Here is a 22,472-nt window from a genome sequence, read left to right on the forward strand (position 1 = left end):
GTCTGTTTCAGCGGAACTCCGTTGGAACTCTGTCAGAGTTCATTCCGGCGGAAAGTCCGGTCGTGTGTATGCGGCATTATGGTACATTTTAGAATGTACCAGTCTCTCCTTGTTCTCCTTTCTTTCCCTTTTACCTCTCTCTATACTAACTTTTTTGTTTTTTACCCCCATCCCACTCTCCAGCCCTATTTCTTGTTCTCCTATTCTTTCTCTCCCTTGGTCTTTGTTCCTCCCCTCTTTTCCTCTCCCTTCCATATATCCTCCATTGATAGTCGGTCACAGTCTCATGACATGCGAATGGAACCCGGGGAAACCAGCATCAAATTTGCACCAGTGTGAACCCAGCCTGAGGCCTATTTCCTTCCACTGATACAAGACACTGACACCAACAATAGGACATAATTCCTGCTACTGACATCCACAATGGGGTATTTCTCCTATTGATGCCAATGATGGGGCACTATTCTTCCCTTAGTACCAAAGATGCATTGGTTGCTCCCACTGATGCCTGGACAATTTCTACTCCCACTGGCCAAAGTCCGGGTTTGAAGACCCTTGCTATAGAACATACAAAGCCTTAGCTTGAAGTAGAAGTACAGCAACCACTCAATAGTGCAGTTGCTGTAGATCTGAGGGGAAGCTCTGAAATGAGGAGAATCTCAGCTGATTTGATCATCCAATCATGTGCAAGCAAAAATGCTGTTTTTCCTTGCATGCCCCTCTCAGATCTACAGCGACTGCACTTCCAAGTGCAATTGTGGTGAAAAGTGGATTTGCCTTTAGTAAATAAACCCTAAAGACACTTTGTTTAGGAACCTGCAGTACTATGTCACAGCTGGAATAAACATTTAGGGCGTTTTTACACTAGACGCATTGTCACGCATTATACTGTCTTTTTTTAGCATTGTCAAAAAGCAGATTGTGAATAAAACTGTTTACACCAATCAAGGTTTTAAATATTTTCCTGCATATAGTATTTGGTGTGTCGATTTTTATTTTCTATCAAGCAACTGAACACTCTACATTCTGATTGCACAGTTTCCTTTAAATTTGCCAACACTATGGGGGTTATTTACTAAAGGTAAATCCACTTGGAAGTGCAGTCATTGTAGATCTGAGTGGGACATGCAAGGAAAACGTAAAAAATAGCATTTTTCTTGCACATGATTGGATGATAAAATCAGCAGAGCTTCCCCTCAGATCTACAGTGACTGAACTTGTAGTTCAAAGTGGATTTGCCTTTAGTAAATCAACGCCTATGCAGTGCAAGGGCCTCCCTGACTGGATAGTTTAGGTAGATGTAAAGATGACCATACTGTCAGATTTTAACATATATAGTGACCCCAAAATCCATGGCAACATACACACTGATTGTGACTGAAATTCACTTTTTAGGCAGCTAATAGACCCCCTTTTGGCAGCCCCCCGCCTCTCAATCCCCCCCCCCCCCCATAAATCAGGGTCTAATGCTCATGTAATGCTCATGTAATAGACCAAATTGCTAACCTTATTCCTCACCCCAGTGGATTTCCGAAGTTGCTCCTCTTTACTGGTTGTGTGGCTGTCCACTGCTTGACGTCATCAGGTTCACTGCAGGACCAATGGTGCAGTGTACGTGACGATGCTTTGGGTCTTCCAAGTTTAGGGGCTGTAGCTAGAGCAGAGAAGAGAAGAGTGCTGGCTGCCATGGGAGCATAGAATAAGATAAGTATTTCTCTCTGGTATAACGCCTTAGACCAGTCTTTCTAAATCAGGGTTCTGTGGAACAGAGGTTGCTGGTGGCAGTTTGACTTATAAAAATCCACTGACAACAATGAGGATAGATTTATGGCATTTTTATTATTTATTACTAGTAATGGCAGCAATCAGTGATTTTTAGCATGACTGACATTGTGGTGGACAGATTGGACACCTGACATTTTTGATGTTTTTTTGGGAACCAGTGACATTATTACAGTGCTAAAAATATGTACTGATATTGTACTAATGACACTGGCAGGGAAGTGGTTAACATCAGGGGCGATCAAGGGGTTAAATGTGTTCCCTCAGTGTGTTTACTAACTGTATGGGGGATGGGCTGCCTGGGGAAACACACAGATCTGTCTTCCTGCATATATGTTTACACAGGCAGATTCCTACCCCACCAACTGATTGGCGCCCCCGCTGGCCAGTGGGAGTGCATGCCCACAAATTGCCATGTTAGCGTCAACATACAATGACGGCAATTCGCGGGAAGCTGCTAAATTGCCGCACTACAACTGCAGTGGCAGGTCTTCAAGTAGTTAAAGCAGGTTATACAGCACAGTGCTTGCGCTATACCCTCTCCCCTGTAAACTGACCACAACAACCAGGGCTGCTGAGCCCTGACTCCGTGGTCTGTTTACGTGCCTCCATCATCCACAGCCGGATCTCCTGTATCCGTGTCTCCTCCCCTCCCTGCTTGTAGCAGTGCCCCCCTCCCCCAGGCTCCTCTCATAAAACTTCTCTGAAATCCTGCATAATGTAAACGTAATGTAAAAAAAATCTTCCGATCTGTACCTATATAAGCGTGGCTCCCAGCTGACTGTCGGCTCTCTCTCTCCTCCCCGGCTGATGTCAGCGGGAGTGCTCGGCCCCACCCACTGGATCTGTGAGTCGAGAGAGAAGAGGCGACAGTCAGCTGAGCACTGGGAGCCACGCTTATATAGGTACAGATCGGAAGATTTTTTACATTACATAGACACAGGGACACTTGTTATGGTATAGAGGGGATTACAGGATTTAGTAGAAGTGGGTGAACAACCACGTCAAGCCCCATATACACAATGAGCAAAGCAGATGAGCGATCGTCCCTTTCTTTTTTGGTGTGCTAGTCTGTCGAAAATCAAGATCGACAACCAACTAAAGTTACAAAAATTTGCATATGACAGATTTACTTCGGAAGCAATGTAAGGTGTTCGTTTCTAAGCAGGCACAGTCTTGGTCACTCGATTTTTTTTTTTTTTTGGACAAATACTATACTGATTAAAAGGAAAATTGTTCGTTCAGGGATCAAACGAGAGAAAGGTTTGTGCTTGTCCCTTCAGATAATTTCACATGAACCGTTGTGCTTGGCTCTCAAAAACTGTGTACTAAATATCACATTATTGTATGATCTCTTTGAAAACTGTATTTTTTTCCCCAATTTTCTCATTGTACCAAAAGGAGATTTTTTTTTCCAGCTGACCAAGGTTCAGCTTTAAAAAGGAAACCTGCACTGCAAATCAATTCAGACTGTAATTGATGAAATGAAAACGCTAGATACTTCTCAGCCTTTTTTCAGTAACAGTATGAACAAAAATGCACTGCAAAATCTTGAGACACCCCAGTCTACAAAGTTACTTATTAAGGGCTCTTACACATGGGGCGGATCAGTGATGATCCGCCCCGTGGACATCCACTTGCTCAACAGGGATCGCTCCGTTGATCCCCGCTGAACAGGAAGATGACAGGTCCGTCTCTGCACACTGCGCAGGCACAGACCTGTCAGAGCGCCACTCTCCCCTATGGGAGATCGGATGATGACGGACCTCACAGTCTGTCGTCACCCGATTCGATGACTGATGGAAAAGTAGGTTTTTCCTCCGTCACACTTTTTTGGATTGGAGCGGGTCGGATGTCAGCGAACATGTCACCGCTGACTTCCGACGCTCCATAGACCTCCATGGAGCATCCGTTCAGGTGGACCTGAGCAGATCGGGCATGTGTAGGAGGCCTAAAGGTAAACCTGAGCCTGGGATGATGTACACAAAAACACGATGAAATGAACTTCATCAGAGGTCCCCCATCATATCAAAGCCCTCCACTTCACATTAGAGCCCCCCTTCACGTCAAAGTCCACGTTATACATTAGAAGCACCTCCCTCAGCACACAGAGTCCTCCCATCACAGACTCAGAGTCCCCCCTAAACATCACAGCCGCCATAACATCAGAAAACCTCCATGATGACAGAGTTCTCTCACCCATCTCTAATCCAGGGCAAACCGAGTCTCATGCGGCAGCCTGGGAAACCCAAATGACACCCTGTCTGAGAAATACCATTCGAAGTCAGTAACACAGGAAATTCTGATCAACTAAAGCTTGCCATACATTATACAATTCTTTGTACAGTTTCCTTTAGCCTTCCACTATGTAGTGCAAGGGCCTGCCTTATAGAAATTGAAAGTGTTTAGGTTTGATTTTCTATTATGTTTTTTGGCAAATCTAAAAAGACAAAATATTATTACATATAATAATAGAAAAAAAAAAAAAAAAACACCACTGTATAATGTATGGCCAGCCTATTAACTTCGAATACACCTTACGGTTGATTTACTAAAGACAAATATACTGTGCACTGCGAGTCCAGTTGCTCCAGATCTTAGTAAGGGGGGGCTCTGCTGATTTCTATCATCCAATTATGTGCAAGCTTGGCCTCATTTTACTAAGGTCTAGAGCAACTGCACAGAATATTTGCCATTAGTAAATAAGCTTCAATATGTTTAAAATGGTTAAAAACAAATTTATAATAATAAATCAATATATGCCTTGTTGCCAACAAAAATGCAGCAGCACCCTAAAACACCTCTTTATAATACACAAATACTAAAAACATATTTGCTATTATTGCAATGAAAGATACAATGTAAATAAACGAATACAATAAAATAAAAAGGGTTAAGAATGTAACAAACAGAAAACACTATGTCGTAATGTAAACTAATGGCACCATACAAACTGAGTAAGCAAGTTGTACACCATCACACCAGTGTTGGTTTACAGCCATGTGACACAGAGTTGGTTAACTGCAAATTGTTTGAATCCAGAAATAAAAATGTATTTTCTTATATTATTGTGTGCCTCTACGTAGATCATATGGAATATTCAGAAGGACCAAGAAGTGATAAATCTCCATTATTGGTTCTCTACGCAGTTTGATATGCTTATATAAGAAAAGGAGCATTTGCTTTGGTTTTCTCCTTCCATGCTCAGACACCAGCTAGTCCAAGACATGTATTCAAAATTTCATCCATCTTACAAAAGATAGGTACACCCCATCTACAGAAGAAAATGCTGACTTTAAAATTGTCAAGCCTGTTTCTTTAAACACCCTTGTTCATCCATTTCATTTTCTTCTTGGTGAACTATTCAAAGCACCTGGACTTCCAAGTAGCTACATATACAAGCTTCATCTTTGTGAGCATAAACATATGCACCACAGCATATGTCAAACAACAGAGAAAAAAAGTACACCAATATAACCCAGCCATGCTCCTTTCCACTACCGTTTAGACAGAGAGGTCCGGGGGGACATGAGAGAAAGAGGCCCCATGAGAAAGAAGGAAGAAAAAAAAAAAGTCCCAAGTGTCACGTGGTAAATGAGAACATGCAATGTGAAGGATCACAGGTCTAAAATGAAGAATCTACAACACAAGAGGTGAGGTCAGAGATCACAGCACCTAATGAAGTCATATATAAGAGATAGAACTGAAAATGACATCGATAACAGAAATAAAGACTTGAAGGTTCAAGTGAAGGATAAAGTGATGCAAGATAATACAGGAGATTTTAAACCATGAATTAAAAAAAAAAAAAAAAGACCCTGTTGTTCTTGCCTCAATTCATATGCAATAAACTTGACAAAAGTTAAGGGCCTGATTTACTAAAGCCATAGTCTGTCTTCATCAAGGATACCGATGGACAGGTACAGATGGTAGCTGTAGGAGTCTTCTGAGGCTGTCAGAGCCCCACCTGCCTTTGTCAGTTTTTAACAGTGCAAAGTATTTCAATGTTACAACGCCGTATTGAGAAGGTACTCAAACAATGGAACCCAAGCACATAGGGTTCAATGATCCATAGAAGCAGTGGATGAAGGACCGCTTTGGCTGCACTGAGCCTAGACCAAAGCACACGGGGCTCACTGCCATCTACATTTACCCACGCAAATGTTTATTAAAGTCAAATGTGATGTGCTAACACATGCACGTTAAATATGCATGGATTATAGACTAGAAATAGGGCCATGTTATTTCACACATCAACATGGCCATAACAGCCTGCTTCCATGGGTACGTCACCATACCTCACAGGACTAGACAAGCAGGGAATTTAGAATCAAATAAAACAAGACTGATGGTGTTCTACTGCACTTTCATTGCTGAATACTTATGCCTAATAGTTTTTAATTATTTATACCTAGAATTGTGTCCTTACAATCCGTTTAAATATTTACATATCTTATATTTATTTTACTATCATTCTACATATAAAAAGTTAACAAATACAAATCAAAATAATGTTTTTTGGCCATGTTGCATTATATTAAAAGTTTTATACATATATGATTTAGGAGTCCCCATGTGCAAAAGTAATAATGATCCTTGTAATGCAATAAAACAAAGAATGCTCATTAATAGTCAAGAGAACACACTTTACATGTGTGTATGAATACACAGCTGGAAGAGCTCACAAGCCATCAAATAGTGCTGAACACACAATTCACACACACTGAAAATGCATCACTCCACTGTAATCAGTGGAATGGACAGCTTGTATTTAAGGCGGAGTTCCACCCAAAAATGGAACTTCCGCTTTAAGTGCAGGTGACCCCCTGACATGCCACATTTGGCATGTGATTTTTTTTGGGGGGGGGGGGATACCCTCTATTTAGAGGCATCAAGCTCTCACTTTCCCTCCGGGGCTCCGCAGCACCGGAAGATCACCTCACCCCCCTCCCTGCAATCATCTGGGACACATCACAGGTCCCAGAAGTTTGCCCGGCCAGTCACAGTGCGCGGCACGGCTCACGTATGCCCGGCTCTGAAGCCGCAGCCAAACGCCCACAGTAAGAATGCCGGCGCCTCAAAGAGGCGAGCGCCTGATTATTAAAAGTCAGCAGCAACACTTTTTGTAGCTGCAGACATTTATTTATTTATTTTTTTGGCAGAACATTTAGGCCCCTTTCACACGGGGCGGATCAGTGCTGATCCGCCCCGTGGATGTCCGCTTGCTCAGCGGGGATCGCCAGAGCGATCTCCGCTGAGCAGAAGATGACGGGTCCATCTCTGCACACTGTGCAGGGACAGACCTGTCACAGCGTCGCTCTCCCCTATGGGAGATCGGATGACGACGGACCGCAGTGTCCGTCGTCACCCAATCCGATCACGGATGAAAAATGACCAGTTACACTTACCGGTAACGTCTTTTCTAGGAAATCTTCCAGGACGGCACACCTGAGAGATGACTGGTCCACCTGACAGGAAACACAATCAACAACGAATTTAAAAGTCCCCACCCTTCCCTCAGACCCTCAGTTATGGTAAAGAAAATCCCACACCAGTGTCAGAGGGAACATTCTGTGAAGAATCAATATATCACACCAATAAAACAAGGGTAGGGAGTAGGCCTGCCGTCCTGGAAGATTTCCTAGAAAAGACGTTACCGGTAAGTGTAACTGGTCATTTTCTCCAGTCATCTTCCAGGACGGCACACCTGAGAGGATAAGCAAGAAGTTCAGGCCTACCTTTAGGGCGGGACAACCGCTTGTAGGACCTTCCTGCCAAATGCCAAATCCTGAGGGGACAACAGCTCCACTCTGTAGTGCCTCAGAAATGTTCTATGGCTCGTCCATGTTGCTGCTCTGCAGATCTGGTCAATTGAGGCGCCTGCCCTCTCTGCCCAGGAGGTCGCTAGGGATCTAGCTGAATGCGCCTTAAGGCGGGTTGGTACTGGTTTACCTGCCTGTCTATAAGCTATGGATATGGTCTGTCTAACCCATCTAGCTATCGTAGATTTAGATGCTTGAAGACCCTTTTTCTTCCCTGAAAAAGTGACCAATAAATGACTGGATCTCCTAAAGTCTTTCACCCTTTCTAAATAGACTAGGAGACAACGCCTGACATCTAAGAAATGAAATCTTTCTTCTTCCTTATTCTTAGGATTCTGGCAAAAGGACGGGAGAATAATCTCCTGTGTTCTGTGAAATAATGAAGCAACCTTTGGCAAATAAAGAGGATCCTGAGTGAGGATTACCCTATCCTCTAGGATGCGCAAAAACGGCTCTTTAATCGACAGAGCCTGTATATCACTCACCCTCCTGGCCGTAGTGATAGCCAGGAGGAAGGCCAACTTAAATGATAAAAGCTTAACCGAAATTTGAGCCACCGGCTCAAAAGGCCCCCTTGTTAGGGCATCTAATACCAGGGACAGATCCCATGGAGGGCAACTGACCGACCTAACTGGAACTACCCTTTCCCTGGCCGATAAAAATCTTTTTATTAGCGGCTCCTGTCCTAGCTTCCTATCAAAAAACACGGACAGGGCTGCCACCTGGACCTTTAGGGTGCTAACTGCCAAACCCTGGTCCACCCCCTCCTGAAGAAAGTCTAGGATGGTGGGTATCATCTGGAGAGCCCCCTCCTTAGACTGTAACCAGTGGGAGAAGACTTTCCAGACCTTTGCATAAATCTTTCTGGTGACGCCTTTCCTACTGAGGAGAAGAGTATCTATCACTTTATCCGAACAGCCCCTGTCTCGGAGTATTTCCCTTTCAATAGCCATGCTGTCAGAGAGAGACGACCCGGGTCGGGGTGAAAGACTGGACCCTGACTGAGTAGGTCTCGTTGCACCGGCAGATGCAGTGGGGGAGCTATCGCGAGACTCTGAATGGTGGGAAACCAAACTCTCTTGGGCCACCAGGGTGCTATCAGTATCAGGACTGACCTTGAGTAGGTTAATTTTTGCAGGACTCTGGGAAGGAGCACCAATGGGGGAAAGGCATAAGCCAGTCTGAAATCCCATACTTGTACAAGAGCGTCTATCCCTTCTGCTTCTTGATCCTTGTAAAGGGAGAAAAACCTGAGAACCTTCGCATTCTCCCGGGAAGCGAACAAATCTATTTCTGGCTTGCCAAAATCTTTGCACACCAGGAAGAAGATTTCTTTGCTCAATCCCCATTCCCCCTGAAGGATGGGCTGTCTGCTTAGAAAATCTGCTTGCAGATTGAGTGAGCCCTTTATGTGAATCGCTGACAATGAAAGGACCCTCTTTTCTGCCTTCACAAGGATCTGTTGCGCTAACCGTCTTAGTTTGTCCGACCTTGTCCCTCCTTGGTGGTTTAGGTATGCCACCGTGACCAGGTTGTCCGAGAGGACCTGAACCTCCCTGTCCTGCAGTTCCTCTCGGAAATAGTCTAGGGCTTTTCCTACTGCCAGAAGCTCCCTGAAATTGGAAGACTCCCTGGCTTGGCTGTGGTTCCAGGACCCCTGGGAATATCGGTTTCCCAGATGAGCCCCCCAACCCCAGGCGCTGGCGTCCGTGGTTACGACCAAAGGGTTTACCTGAGACCAGGGGCGACCATTCAACAAATTCTGTGGGTCGAGCCACCACCGCAGAGAACGAGATACCTCCTCTGTGATGGGCACTCTGTTCTCTAATGTTTCTCTTTTTCCTCCCCATGAGGCAAGTAGAAAAGACTGAAGCTCCCGAGAATGGAGTTGTGCCCAGGTTACTGCCGGAATGCAGGCCGTCATGAGGCCCAGCAATCTCATTATATATCTCAGAGAGGCTTCTCCTCTTTCGAGAAGGGTGACAACCGCATTCTGGACCTTCGTTACCTTTTCTGTTGGTAAGAATACCTTCTGTGCCTGCGAGTCTAACAGGTAGCCTAGGTATAACTTGGACTGAGATGGAGTCAGTGAGGACTTCTCCTGACTGACCATCCAGCCCAAGGTCTCCAGAGTTTCCAACACGATGTCTCTGTCTATTACTGCTTGCCTCTGATCGACACTGTAGATCAGCAAGTCGTCCAGGTAGGGTATTAACCTTATCCCCTGCAGGTGTAGGTATGCCACTACTTCGGCTAACACCTTTGTGAATATCCTCGGACTTGCCGCCAGCCCAAAGGGGAGAGCCCTGAACTGCCAGTGTTGTATCCTCTGCTGTATACAAACTGCGAAGCGTAGGTACTTCTGGTGTTCGGGAGCAATGGGTACGTGTAGATAAGCGTCTTTTAGGTCCAGGGTGACCATAAAGACTCCTCTCTGCAGATGCTTTCTTACTGAGTAGATACTCTCCATCCTGAACTTCTTGTGAAGCAGGTAACGGTTGAGTCTTCTCAAGTTTATTATCAACCGAAATTTTCCTGAGGGTTTTGGAACCACAAATACGTGTGAGTAAAAACCCTGGGTAAGCTGATTGGTTGGTACTGGAGTAATAACCCTTTGCTCTGCTAGCTCCTTTAGATTTTTCAGTAACCCTTCTGCCTTGGTTGGGTCCCTGGGAGGAAAAGTAACCAGAAATTCCTGTGGGGGATGGGTCTGAAATTCTAGTCTGTACCCCACTTCTAAAAGGTTTAGAATGTATGGACTCTGCGTGATCCTTTCCCACTGTGGAAGGAAATCGCGGAGTCTTGCGCCTACCTTTACGGTGGCGTCATTTGCCTTCTTTCTGAGAGGCTCCGGAGCTGGAGAAAAGAATTGTACTTTTTTCTTTTCCTTTCCCCAAATTCCATTTTCTCCTTGGTTCAGTTTTCCCCTTATGATGAGACTTTGAATAGGGGCCTCGAAAAAATTTCTTACCCCTTTCTTTCTTGGGCCTTACAGGAAATTTCTTGCCCTTCTCCGTAGATCGGGACAAAACCTGATCTAGGCCTGAACCAAACAGCAAGGAACCCTCAAAGGGGATACCGCATAGGCGAGACTTGGAAGTAAAATCCCCATCCCAAGTCTTGACCCATAGAGCTCTCCTGGAAGAGTTCAAAAGTGCTGCTGCTTTAGCTGTGGTCCTAACAGTTTCTACAGCTGCATCTGCCACATATGCTACTGCTCGACTGATTACTTCCAGCGAGTCTACAATCTCTTTAGCCTCCTTACTGCGGGAAACATGATCCATTAATTTGCCCAGCCAGGTGTCAGCATTTCTGGCTACACAGGCGGAAGCTAGGGCAGGCGCCATTGCTGCCGCATTCGCCTCCCAGGCTCTTTTGAGTAAAGTTTCCGACTTTCTATCCATCTGATCCTGGATATTTCCGGAATCCTCAAAGGATAAGTCAGACCTCTTAGATACTTGTGCTAAGGCTGCATCCAAGCGAGGAGCCTTAAAAATTTTTTCCTCCTCCTCATCTTTAAAGGGACACCTCCTTTTCCAAGCTTTCAGTTTGAGAAGCTTGCGTTCAGGTTCCTTCCATTCTCTAAGGATTATCTCCTTCAGAGACTGGTGGATGGGAAAGGTTCTGGTCTGTAACCTTCCTAGACCTCTATATACTCTATCTTGAGCTGAGACTTGAGCAGAGGGAACCTGAATATCTTCTGAGGCGTAAATGGCTTTTAATAAACCCTCCATGTCCTCACTCGGGAACAAAAATCCCCCAAGCTTAGCCTCCCCCTGGCTATCTTGGTCTGAATCTTCCTCTCCAGAACTACAATCTGGTACTTGGCCTTCCTCCACTTCAGATAATAGGGAGACTTGGCCCTGGGAACTTTCCGCATAAGATGTGGAAAGATTTTCCTGTAACTGAGGAGTCTCACTCTCTGACGGTACTTCCTGCAAACCCTTCACAAGGGTGGACTGAAAAGTTTGAAGGGTAGCCAACATTTCTGCTTGTAAGGCCCTACATTCCTTCACGACCTGAGCGGTCTCCCTGCCTGCGAGCTTGATGATACATCGATCGCAGAAAGGCTTGGAGTGGTCTTGTGCTAACTTAGCGTTACAGTAACCACAACGCCTGGACTTTGAAGTAACCTTCCCCTTAGACCTAGCAGCTGACCCCTGGGCAGAGCTTTCGGTCCCTGGGAATAGTCAAAAAATAGACAATTTTAGCTACACAAGTCCTAAAAGGGGCACAGGAGCTCTACCCCGAGAACCCTGCCCCTAAATAAAGTTGGATCACTCACCCCCAGTGGCGACCTCAACGACTGTCTGCTCAGACGGACCTTCCTCTTCCATGGCGATTTGCTGCCCTGCAGGATCGCTGGATCAGGTCTCGAGCATCCCCTTGTTGTCTTTTCCAAGTGCCAGGAAAGCGTCTTGCAGGACGAGGAGACTGGGTGTATTACAGCACACCCGTTCTGTTTGAAAAACCGCGCCGCTCGGCGCCATCTTTAAGGAGGTCCGTCGCCCGGAAATGACGCACGGCCTCTTCCGGTCCTGCGCACTGAGGCTGGAACGCACATCGGTGCGTCCAGCCATCTCAACTTCCGGAACTCGATACCCGGAAGTGACGCCCTTGGACTTCCGGACATGCGCTGTGGCGTTGGAACGCACGCCATCCGCGTCCGCATAAGGAAAGGCATCACCTCACCACTCCACCAACGAATGTGCAGGTAGGCCAATACAACAGGGGAATAGCCTACTGGGACAACTCCCCTGTCCCACGAGGCTCATACAAGGCTCCCTAAGGAGACCTTGAGTGAGGCATACCCCCCCAAGATTTCTCTTGGGGGTATACAAGGGAGCACCACAGACCCTGTCTGTTTAAGTCCCTAAAAGGAAAAAAGAACCTCACGAGAAAAAAACACAGGGTCCCAGACCCCAAGGAAAAAACTTTTTAGAAAGAAACTTGGTTTCGCTGTCATCCTGTGGGAAACACAATCAAGAACTGAGGGTCTGAGGGAAGGGTGGGGACTTTTAAATTCGTTGTTGATTGTGTTTCCTGTCAGGTGGACCAGTCATCTCTCAGGTGTGCCGTCCTGGAAGATGACTGGAGAAAAATAGCTTTTTCCTCCGTCACACTTTTTTGGATCGGAGCAGGTCGAATGTCAACGGACATGTCACCGCTGACATCCGACGCTCCATAGACCCCTATGGAGCATCCGTTCAGGTCCGCCTGAAAAACTGACAGGCGGGCCTGAACGGATCGTCAGTGTGAAAGGGGCCTAAGGCTGATTTCACACTGCAGCTCTGTGGTTTGGCACAGGTGTACATGCCGTTAACCCATGGTTTTCAATACCGTTAGAGTGTGCATTCTTGGTACATTTTCTGAAAGCGCACTAAAATCCTGCATGCTGCATCTTCGATGCAATTTCAGAAAAATACACCGAAAACACCCAATCTAATAGAAGTCTATGGGAAACCCACAGGTACCACATTGCGGCAGTGTGAAATGGCTCTAAATTAGTTAAAAAGGAGAGGTACAGCCAAAGTGTGTTTGGCTGTACTTCTCCTGTGGATCACAGGAGTGCAGTTAGTTTTGCACTCCTGTGACCCGTTTTCAGCAGACAGCAGGCCAAAGTCCGCTCTCTTCTGACATCACAGAAGTCGGTCCAGGCTCCACGTCATCATGACCACAGAGTCGGGATCCATCAGATCCCTGGACCGACAAACGGGCTCAGCCTCTCAGCGTTTCAAAGCTTGTGAGATTTTAGTGATTGGGTTTACATCTACTTTACAGATGTATAGCCAAAGCTTTGGCTATACTTCTACGAATCACAGGAGTGCAGTCAGCTATGGACTGCTGTGACCTGGCTCCGAAAAAATCCCGACCATATGGTTGGGATGCAATGGAAGCCTGGACCAGAGCCGGTCACAATATCCTGTCATGCGAATTGGATGCAGGGAAACCCACATCCAATTTGCACTAGCCTCAATTAATCCCAGCCTCAATCAAAAAGCGACTGAATCTGCAAGCAATCGAAAAGCCATAACTTCCCTTCTGATACATTTTGATCAGATTCCATCAAACCAGGGCAGAAAAATTACAAATCACTTAGCAGCACTGAGATGCTTTATTCATAAACAGTTGTATTTCGATTGATCAGATTATGATATTACATGGTGGGAAACCGTTAAGATACAATGGTAAATTACCAATCACATCACTATTGATTGAAATCCACTTCCCCTATATGTGAGCATATTGATTGAATGAGTTGTCGACCATAGATTGATTATATCCATTAAAAAATAAAAATCGGCTGATTGGAAAAACAAATCGATCATTTATCAAAGTGTGTATGGTCACCATAAGGATCACTAAAACACTTGCATGGTAATGTAGACTTTAGTAAATCAGGTCCTTGGAGTGTGTCAGTATTATTTTAGCCTGTATGAAGACAGTGGGATTGATTTACTAAAACTGGAAAGTGCAATACCTGGTGCATCTCTACATGTTAGCCAATCAGCTTCTACCGTCAGCTTGTTCGATTAAACTTTGACAATAAAACCTTGAAGCTGATTGGTTTCTGTGCAAAGCTGCACCAGATTTTACACTCTCCAGTTTTAACAAAACCAACCCCATTGTGTAACATGTAAAGTATGGCAGCTCAGGAGTACTCCTGGACTCTTCTGATTATAAAAAGGTTCTAGCTGTTGTAAGTAGCCACATGTCACTGATATTCCTAAATAAGCCTATAAGTGTATCATTGTATATATCACCATCTACAGTGTGTTCAGCAGCACCCAGTTTCCACATAGCATTTCCCAATACATCAGATCTGTTCTCAGCATATCTCACAGTGCATTAAGTTTGTGTTGCCGCTGCTAGCACAGCATTCCGCCCCACCACCATCACAGCCAATACTGCATTCTAGCCATCCCTGCATGAACCCCACCACCTTTACAGCCGCCACCATATTGACGCATTCTTCTGGACAGCACAGCATGGATTCCACCCCAGGGCCCCGTAAAGCACATAACCTATTCAGCCACAGCCTGCCCCAGAGCTCTGCCAGAACCAGCCATGTCTAATACCATGCATAGCTAATAGGGTAGATGGGAAGTGTGGGAAGCGGTGGGTCCATTGCACCTTGCTCTTCTCTCATAGAGAAGAGATGGAAGCTTGCAGTACATTTAGGTCCATGATCAATGAGAACACATTCTCCATGCTGAACCCTACTTCCTGGCCACCCATAACACTGCCATAGACCAATCACTGATAACAATGAACTCTGTATCTAACCTCACCTGACCTATTCCAAAGGGAGAGTAGCCACCCCCATGACATCATAGCCCTCTTCAGGTAAGTATCTGACCCTAAGCCTGATGACACACAGGCAACTCTGCCACTAGCCACCCCACTGCTGTCAAAATCACATTGCTAAGAGGCTGCCTTTTTGTCCCTATGGAATCATTACCTTTGTATCTGAGGCAGCAAGATGTCCCATCACTAGCTATTCAGATTCAGCAGCGACAAAGCAACATCTTGCTGTGTGTGGCTACAAAGAGAACAATTTCATATGGACACAGGCAGCCTTTTCAGTAATCCTACCTCTGGTTAGTGTCACTAGCAGCAGAATCACTTATGTGTCATCAGTCTACAGCTCACCACACACACAGCTTACAATCTGATTGTACAATCATCGTTATGCTCACTATACACATTACAATCTGACCATATTACTTTACAATCATCTTTAGATCTACCAATACTATGCCATCATATCATGGCTCTATCTAAACTATCCAATCACTATATGGATAAAAGATATACGATTGGAACATCCCAGTCCATCAGACCCTGGGCAGCAGGATTCACCGCTCATCGTCCTCCATGCCATACAGACCCTTTTTATTTATACACATCCAATCAATGCGTAGTACATACTGCAGTACATATTGTTGGAAGAGCTAAAGGAGGTAATACAATCAGATTGTATGGTGTTTGTTTAAGTGATTTTAAAGGCTAGTTTTTTGTTTTTTTTTAATAACAAACATGTTATACTTACTTCCTACACACAGGAGGTTTTTTATCTTAATGTTAAAAAGTCGGCCTTTAAAACCCCTTTAAAGTGATTATAAAAGGTTTGCAGTTAAAAAAAAACAAAAAAAACAATAACCAGGTTATACTTACCTGCTCTGTGCAATGGTTTTGCACAAAACACTCCAAATCCTCTTCTTTTAGGGTCCCCTACTGAAGTTCCTGCCCCCACCACAAGTCTCTTGCTATGGGGGCACTTGAGCAGGTTCGCTCCCGAGCCTTGCCACTGTGATTGGACATTATCCACTCACAAAACACACACACATCATGGCTGGCCCCCCCTACTCTCTCCTCATTGGCTCACTGACTGTAATGTACAACACCAGGAGCCAATGGCTCCCGCTGCTGTGCGACCAGTGAGGAGAGAAAGAGACCTGAGCTGCTTCTCTCATGCACATTGCTGGATCGAGATGGGGCTCAAGTATAAGGGGGGGGGGGGGGAGGGGCTGCACCCAGAAGGTTTTTTACCTTAATGCAGTGAGGTAAAAAACCTTCTGCCTAGAACCAATTTATATCCACCAAGTATGAAATGGTCAGGACCTGCCTGAGTGATTATAAATTGATTGGATAGTTTAGGTAGGTCCTCAATTGACATAATTTTGGTAGATATAATGTTGGTTATAAAGAAATTGCGTGCTCCAGATGTAACATGTATGGGGAGTCTAAAGCTCACCACACACACCTTACAACTTGATTGTACAATCTCCTTTAGATCTACCAACAAGTATGTAATATCTGAATGGATAACTTAAGCCAGCCATACAGGACTTGAAGTGCAGCTGCTTCAGCAGGGACTGGACGAATTTTGGTCTATGTATGGGCAGGCTGGTTGGACATGTCAATCAAGTGGCTTACATACAACCAGCCTGTCTGATTTTTCTCAAAATGATCAGTGCCACAGCTATAGCAGCACTGACATGCCAGAGCTTATCCTTATTCACACCGTGCAGTCAGTTTCCGGTGAGTTTCTGGTGCGGAAACTGACCGGAACTGACTGTATTGGTGCCGGAAAAAAAAACGAACTGCACGGAACTGCATTTGGTGTGAACTGGCCCTAAATGAGACTGTAGAGCGATCATAAGGCAGGCGGAATAAAGCTCACCGCACACCTTACAATCTGATTGTACAATCTCCTTTAGATCTACCAACAAGTATGTAATACAAGGGTCTGCCTGATTGGATAGTTCAGGTAGGTCCTCATATTACACAGTGTAGGGGACTGTAAAGCTGGTTGTACAAAGATCGTATGAACCGATTGTAACCTGTATGGCAGTATGGTGTACCTGAACCAGTCCAGGTGTAGGCGGTCCATCCTAGCCCAGGATCACAACAGTACAGATTGCACAGCCGGTCCCTTGACCAGTGCCTTCTTCCAGGGCCTGGCATCTGACATGATGATGATGATGATGGTGTCCCCCTGATGAACACATCTCAGCCCCTGGCTGGCGTAGGGTAAACGCACTTTGCTGTACCTACACATTAACCCCTTGTGGGAAGTATAGAAGCACAGCACCTCTATAGCGGCTAGCCCTTGAGTCCATTCCTTCACATTGTAGACAGAAGCCCCCCCATTCCTATCCCCTCCACCCAGGAGAAGGACACTTGTATTGTGTGTTGCCTATCCACACCCTGTGAGTGGCCATCATGTGTTAGAAGTGTGCAGAGCATTGCCCCCAGCCACCTACAACTTGCAGAGCATTAGCCGCCCCCGGAGCATGCACTGCAGTGGGGGGTGATGAGGTGAATGGTGGGGATGGGAGGGGGGGAGCACGGCATGCACAGGTGATGGCAATACATACACATAGCCCTCCTCCTCCTCTCACCGGTCCCGCTGCTCCGGCTCCCGATACAGCCCATAGTAATGTTGTCAGCAGCCCGGGCACATCCCGCCAGGTGCCCGCGGTCCAGGGATGGAGGGCGGACAGGCTGTGGAGGCGCTCGGCTCTCTCTCTCTCTCTCGGCTTTTCTTCCCCGGAGCTGCAGCTGCTGATGAGCGGAGAGTGTGACGTCACTCTCCCACCACGACTACAGCATCAACAGCAACACCCTGCCGCTGCCTTATTGTAAGGGAGGGGCCAACCTACTCCCCAACCCTCACATCACTGGCACAATGGAATCTCCCTGTGCTTCATCTCCGCCACATAAACCACCCATAAAGACCGCTGTCTCCTTGTACAGGGGAACAGGTCTTGTCTCCGCCTCCTTCCTGTGGTGGGTGGAGCCTGCTCAGCCCCTCCCACAACTCTGCACAGGCTGCACTAGTACTTTTAGGCTACTTTTACACTGGGGCGGTGCCCGCGTTAGCGGTAAAGTGACACTCGTCTTAGCGGCTCTTTACCGCTGTTATAGCATTACTTTTCGGGCGATATCGGGGCGCTTTTTACCTCCAAGAATGAGTTAAATAAAAAGGGGTTAAAAGCGGCCATGATGTGGTGCTTAGAAGCGGTGCCCATTCATTCTAATGGGCAGGGGCGGTGAAGGAGCACTGTATACACCGCTCCCACACCACCCCAAAGATGCTGCTTGCAGGACTTTTTTTTTTCCCATCCTGCAAGCGCACCGCTCCAGTGTGAAACGGGCGGATCCAGAGTCTAGTCTCGGGAGGGGCACTGCCAGGAAATACTTTTTTTGCGGGCAATTTATCAGGGAAATGGCTGGTGTTATCGCTTCCATCATCCCGGCACCAAGGTTAATATGGTGTCAGGATGATTGGAGCACAATATTTCTATTATTACATTGTTATATAAAATGAAATGGTTCAACTCACCATAATGCAGAATCAGAGAGAGCCCCGAGTGTGTCACCTGCCACCAGATACAGATTGTCACTTGCCACACATTGCGGATTGTCACTTGCCACATGTTGTGGACTGTCACTTGCCACATCATCTGTCACATGTTGCAGACTGTCACTTGCCACATCACCTGCCTCCAGATGCAGATTGTCACTTGCCACATCACCTGCCACATGTTGTGGATTGTCACTTGCCACGTCACCTGCCACCAGATACGGATTGTCACCTGCCACACGTTGCAGACTGTCACTTGCCATGTCACCTGCCACCAGATGCAGATTGTCACTTGCCATGTCTCCTTCCACCAGATGCGGATTGTCACTTGCCACATCACCTGCCACCGGATGCGGATTGTCACTTGCCACGTCACCTGCCACCAGATGCGGATTGTCACTTGCCACATCACCTGCCACCAGATGCGGATTGTCACTTGCCACATCACCTGCCACCGGATGCGGATTGTCACTTGCCACGTCACCTGCCACCAGATGCGGATTGTCACTTGCCACGTCACCTGCCACCAGATGCAGATTGTCACTTGCCACATCACCTGCCACCAGATGCGGATTGTCACTTGCCACATCACCTGCCACATGTTGCAGACTGTCACTTGCCACGTCCCCTGCCACCAGATGCAGATTGTCACTTGCCACATCACCTGCCACATGTTGCGGATTGTCACTTGCCACATCACCTGCCACTAGATGTGGATTGTCACCTGCCACACGTTGCAGACTGTCACTTGCCATGTCACCTGACATTTGTTGCCGATTGTTACTTGCTCTGTCACTTTCTTGCTGTCAGGGGCAGAGGCCTGCAGTCAGTGTGAGTGACTGTGTGGAGTGTGGACAAGATGGAAGGAGGAGGTGCAGCAGGTTGGAGGGGCCAACACACTCAGGGGCGTCCGCCTAGAAGGAAGATTGCTGGCGCTCTGCCCCTGCCACACAGTGCCACTACTCACTACTGCAGTCTGAGACTGCAGCAACAATTTTTCCCATAGGCTCCTCCAGGCAGCTCCTGTCACCGTCACATCTGAGACTCCGAGTCCGACGTGAGTCACGTGACTGACTCAATGACGTCACTCGTTGCTAGACGCCAGGCAGCACAGGCACTAGGAACAAGTGCGGGGTTTCCAGGACAACGGCTCAGCTCCACCCACCTTCAGGCTCCTCCTGGTCCAGGCGCCGTGTAACACACTAGAGTCTCTCGCTCCCTCTGTGCCATTGATCAGCTGATGAGACAGAGAGAGACTCGGGCATAGCAGCGCTGCAGCCTGCAAGTCACTGACAATCAAATCATGCCAGTCAGTGTGATATTTTCGGGGGGGATTGCCCTGTTGCCCCCCCTGGATCCGTCCCCTGGTGTGAAAGCACTCAGGCTTTTACACTGGGGAGGCATGAGAAGCAGTTTTCAGGCACTTTACAGGCGCTAATTTTTTAGTGCTAAAACATCTAAAAACTGCCTGAGTGGGAAAGGGGTCTGATGAAGGAATAACCAGGTCAGCAATGTAGAGGTGGTCATAAAGGGTGCAGGGTGCCAGCCCCTAATCTCCATGCAGGGTACCAAACACCTAGAGTTCTACGGGGTTTATTTTATTATTATTTTTAAGCATATTTATTTTAGATTTAGATTAGAACCCACCTCACTTGTGACATTAGCGAATCAACATTCACTATTGTCTTCCTGTTTCTTCTCCTGGCCAATCAGGACAGGAAGCATATCCTAAGGCCTGGTTTACACCTATGCAGATTGCAGTTTGCATTTTTCAGGTGCATCCTTTGTCAATACACATTTTTGATCCATGGAACCAGAAAAAAGTCCCTGGCCCTTTCCATAAAATGCACAGGTGTGAACTACATCCATAGCAAACCATGTTAAATGGACTGTAGTCTGTTTCTGCAAAAGTGAAAACACACAAAAAAATGCATAGCTGTGAACCAGGCCTAAGACCAGATTGGCCAGGAGGAGAAGCGATCAGATTGTCTGGGAGGAGAAGCCTTTCGTGACCTAGATGGGGTAAGTGTGGGGTTTGAGAGCAGGCAGGCCTGGTGAAATGAACAAACCCCCCCCCCCCCAAAAAAAAATGGAGCACCAGCCGCCACTGCAGCAAAGGCATTCTGTGCATGTGGTATGGATTTGCGTCATTTTTGGTTGTTGAGGGATCTATTAAACTAAAACGTTTGTAAGCAGGTTGTGTTCATTTGCATGTGCACAGGGTGTGTCGGATGTGCCTGGACACACCCTAATAACCCCATTCACTTTAGAATTATTGCTTTGTGTGCCTGTGGGAAGATAAGAAAGATCCTCCACTGAGCAACTCTGCTTAAAAGAGAAGTGTGGAAGCATTTCTCTCACATTCTGAATGCGCCAATGAGGCAGAGTGTATGTGTGTGCAGCATTGAATTCATCAGTGTTGGATCAGGGTTGCCATCATCCCTGTAGTTTACAGTGGTGTGAAAAAGTGTTTGCCCCCTTCCTCATTTCCTGTTCCTTTGCATGTTTGTCACACTTAAGTGTTTCGGAACATCAAACCAATTTAAACAATAGTCAAGGACAACACAAGTAAACACAAAATGCAATTTGTAAATGAAGGTGTTTATTATTAAAGGTGAAAAAAAATCCAAACCATCATGGCCCTGTGTGAAAAAGTGATTGCCCCCCTTGTTAAAACATACTATAACTGTGGTTGTCCACACCTGAGTTCAATTTCTCTAGCCACACCCAGGCCTGATTATTGCCACACCTGTTCACAATCAAGGCATCACTTAAATAGGAGCTGCTTGACACAGTAAGGTCCACCAGAAGATCCTTAAAAGCTACACATCATGCCGAGACCCAAAGAAATTCAGGAACAATTGAGAAAGAAAGTAATTGAGATCTATCAGTCTGGAAATTGTTATAAAGCCATTTCCAAAGCTTTGGGAATCCAGCGAACCACAGTGAGAGCCATTATCCACAAATGGCGAAGACATGGAACAGTGGTGAACCTTCCCAGGAGTGGCCGGCCGCCCAAAATTACCCCAAGAGCGCAGCGACGACTCATCCAAGAGGTCACAAAAGACCCCACAACAACGTCCAAGGAACTGCAGGCCTCACTTGCCTCAGTTAAGGTCAGCGTTCATGCCTCCACCATCAGGAAAAGACTGGGCAAAAATGGCCTGCATGGCAGAGTTCCAAGGAGAAAACCACTGCTGAGCAAAAAGAACATCAAAACTCGTCTCAATTTCTCCACAACACATCTTGGTGATCCCCAAGACTTTTGGGACAACATTCTGTGGACCGATGAGACAAAAGTTGAACTCTTTGGAAGGTGTGTGTCCAAGTATATCTGGCGTAGAAGGAACACTGCATTTCATAAAAAGAACATTATACCAACAGTAAAATATGGTGGTGGTAGTGTGATGGTCTGGGGCTGTTTTGCTGCTTCAGGACCTGGAAGACTTGCTGTGATAAAAGGAACTATGAATTCTGCTGTCTACCAAGAGATCCTGAAGGAGAATGTCCGACCATCTGTTCGTGTACTCAAGCTGAAACGAACTTGGGTTCTGCAGCAGGACAATGATCCTAAACACACCAGCAAGTCCACCACCGAATGGCTGAAGAAAAACAAAATGAGACTTTGGAGTGGCCTAGCCAAAGTCCTGACCTGAATCCTATTGAGATGTTGTGGTATGACCTTAAAAAGGCCGTTCATGCTCGAAAACCCTCTAATGTAACTGAATTAGGACAATTCTGCAAAGATGAGTGGGCCAAAATTCCTCCAGGACGCTGTAAAAGCCTCATTGCACGTTATCGCAAACGCTTGGTTACAGTTGTTGCTGCTAAGGGTGGCCCAACCAGTTATTAGGTTTAGGGGTCAATCACTTTTTCACACAGGGCCATGATGGTTTGGATTTTTTTTCACCTTTAATAATAAACACCTTCATTTACAAATTGCATTTTGTGTTTACTTGTGTTGTCCTTGACTATTGTTTAAATTGGTTTGATGT

General features: G+C 46.2%; 1 protein-coding gene across 5 annotated transcripts in view; it reads right to left on the minus strand.

Moving 5' to 3' along the window:
- Positions 1–17,874, minus strand: part of FAM131A (family with sequence similarity 131 member A) — a 114,166-nt gene extending 96,292 nt beyond the window's left edge. The window contains exon 1 of one of the 5 annotated variants that reach the window (XM_077487747.1): positions 17,513–17,874. In XM_077487747.1, coding sequence (XP_077343873.1) covers positions 17,513–17,546 — 34 coding nt within the window. In that variant the 5' untranslated portion in view covers positions 17,547–17,874. Of the gene's footprint in view, positions 1–17,488 lie in introns of all 5 variants that reach the window. The other 4 variants (XM_077487746.1, XM_077487749.1, XM_077487748.1 and 1 more) reach the window with 4 other exon arrangements.
- Between the last annotated feature and the right edge of the window lie 4,598 nt (positions 17,875–22,472).

Source organism: Lithobates pipiens, unplaced genomic scaffold (assembly GCF_037356315.1).
Source record: "Lithobates pipiens isolate NorthernLeopardFrog02 unplaced genomic scaffold, aLitPip1_a1.2 Scaffold_18, whole genome shotgun sequence".
Taxonomy (NCBI): Eukaryota; Metazoa; Chordata; class Amphibia; order Anura; family Ranidae; genus Lithobates; species Lithobates pipiens.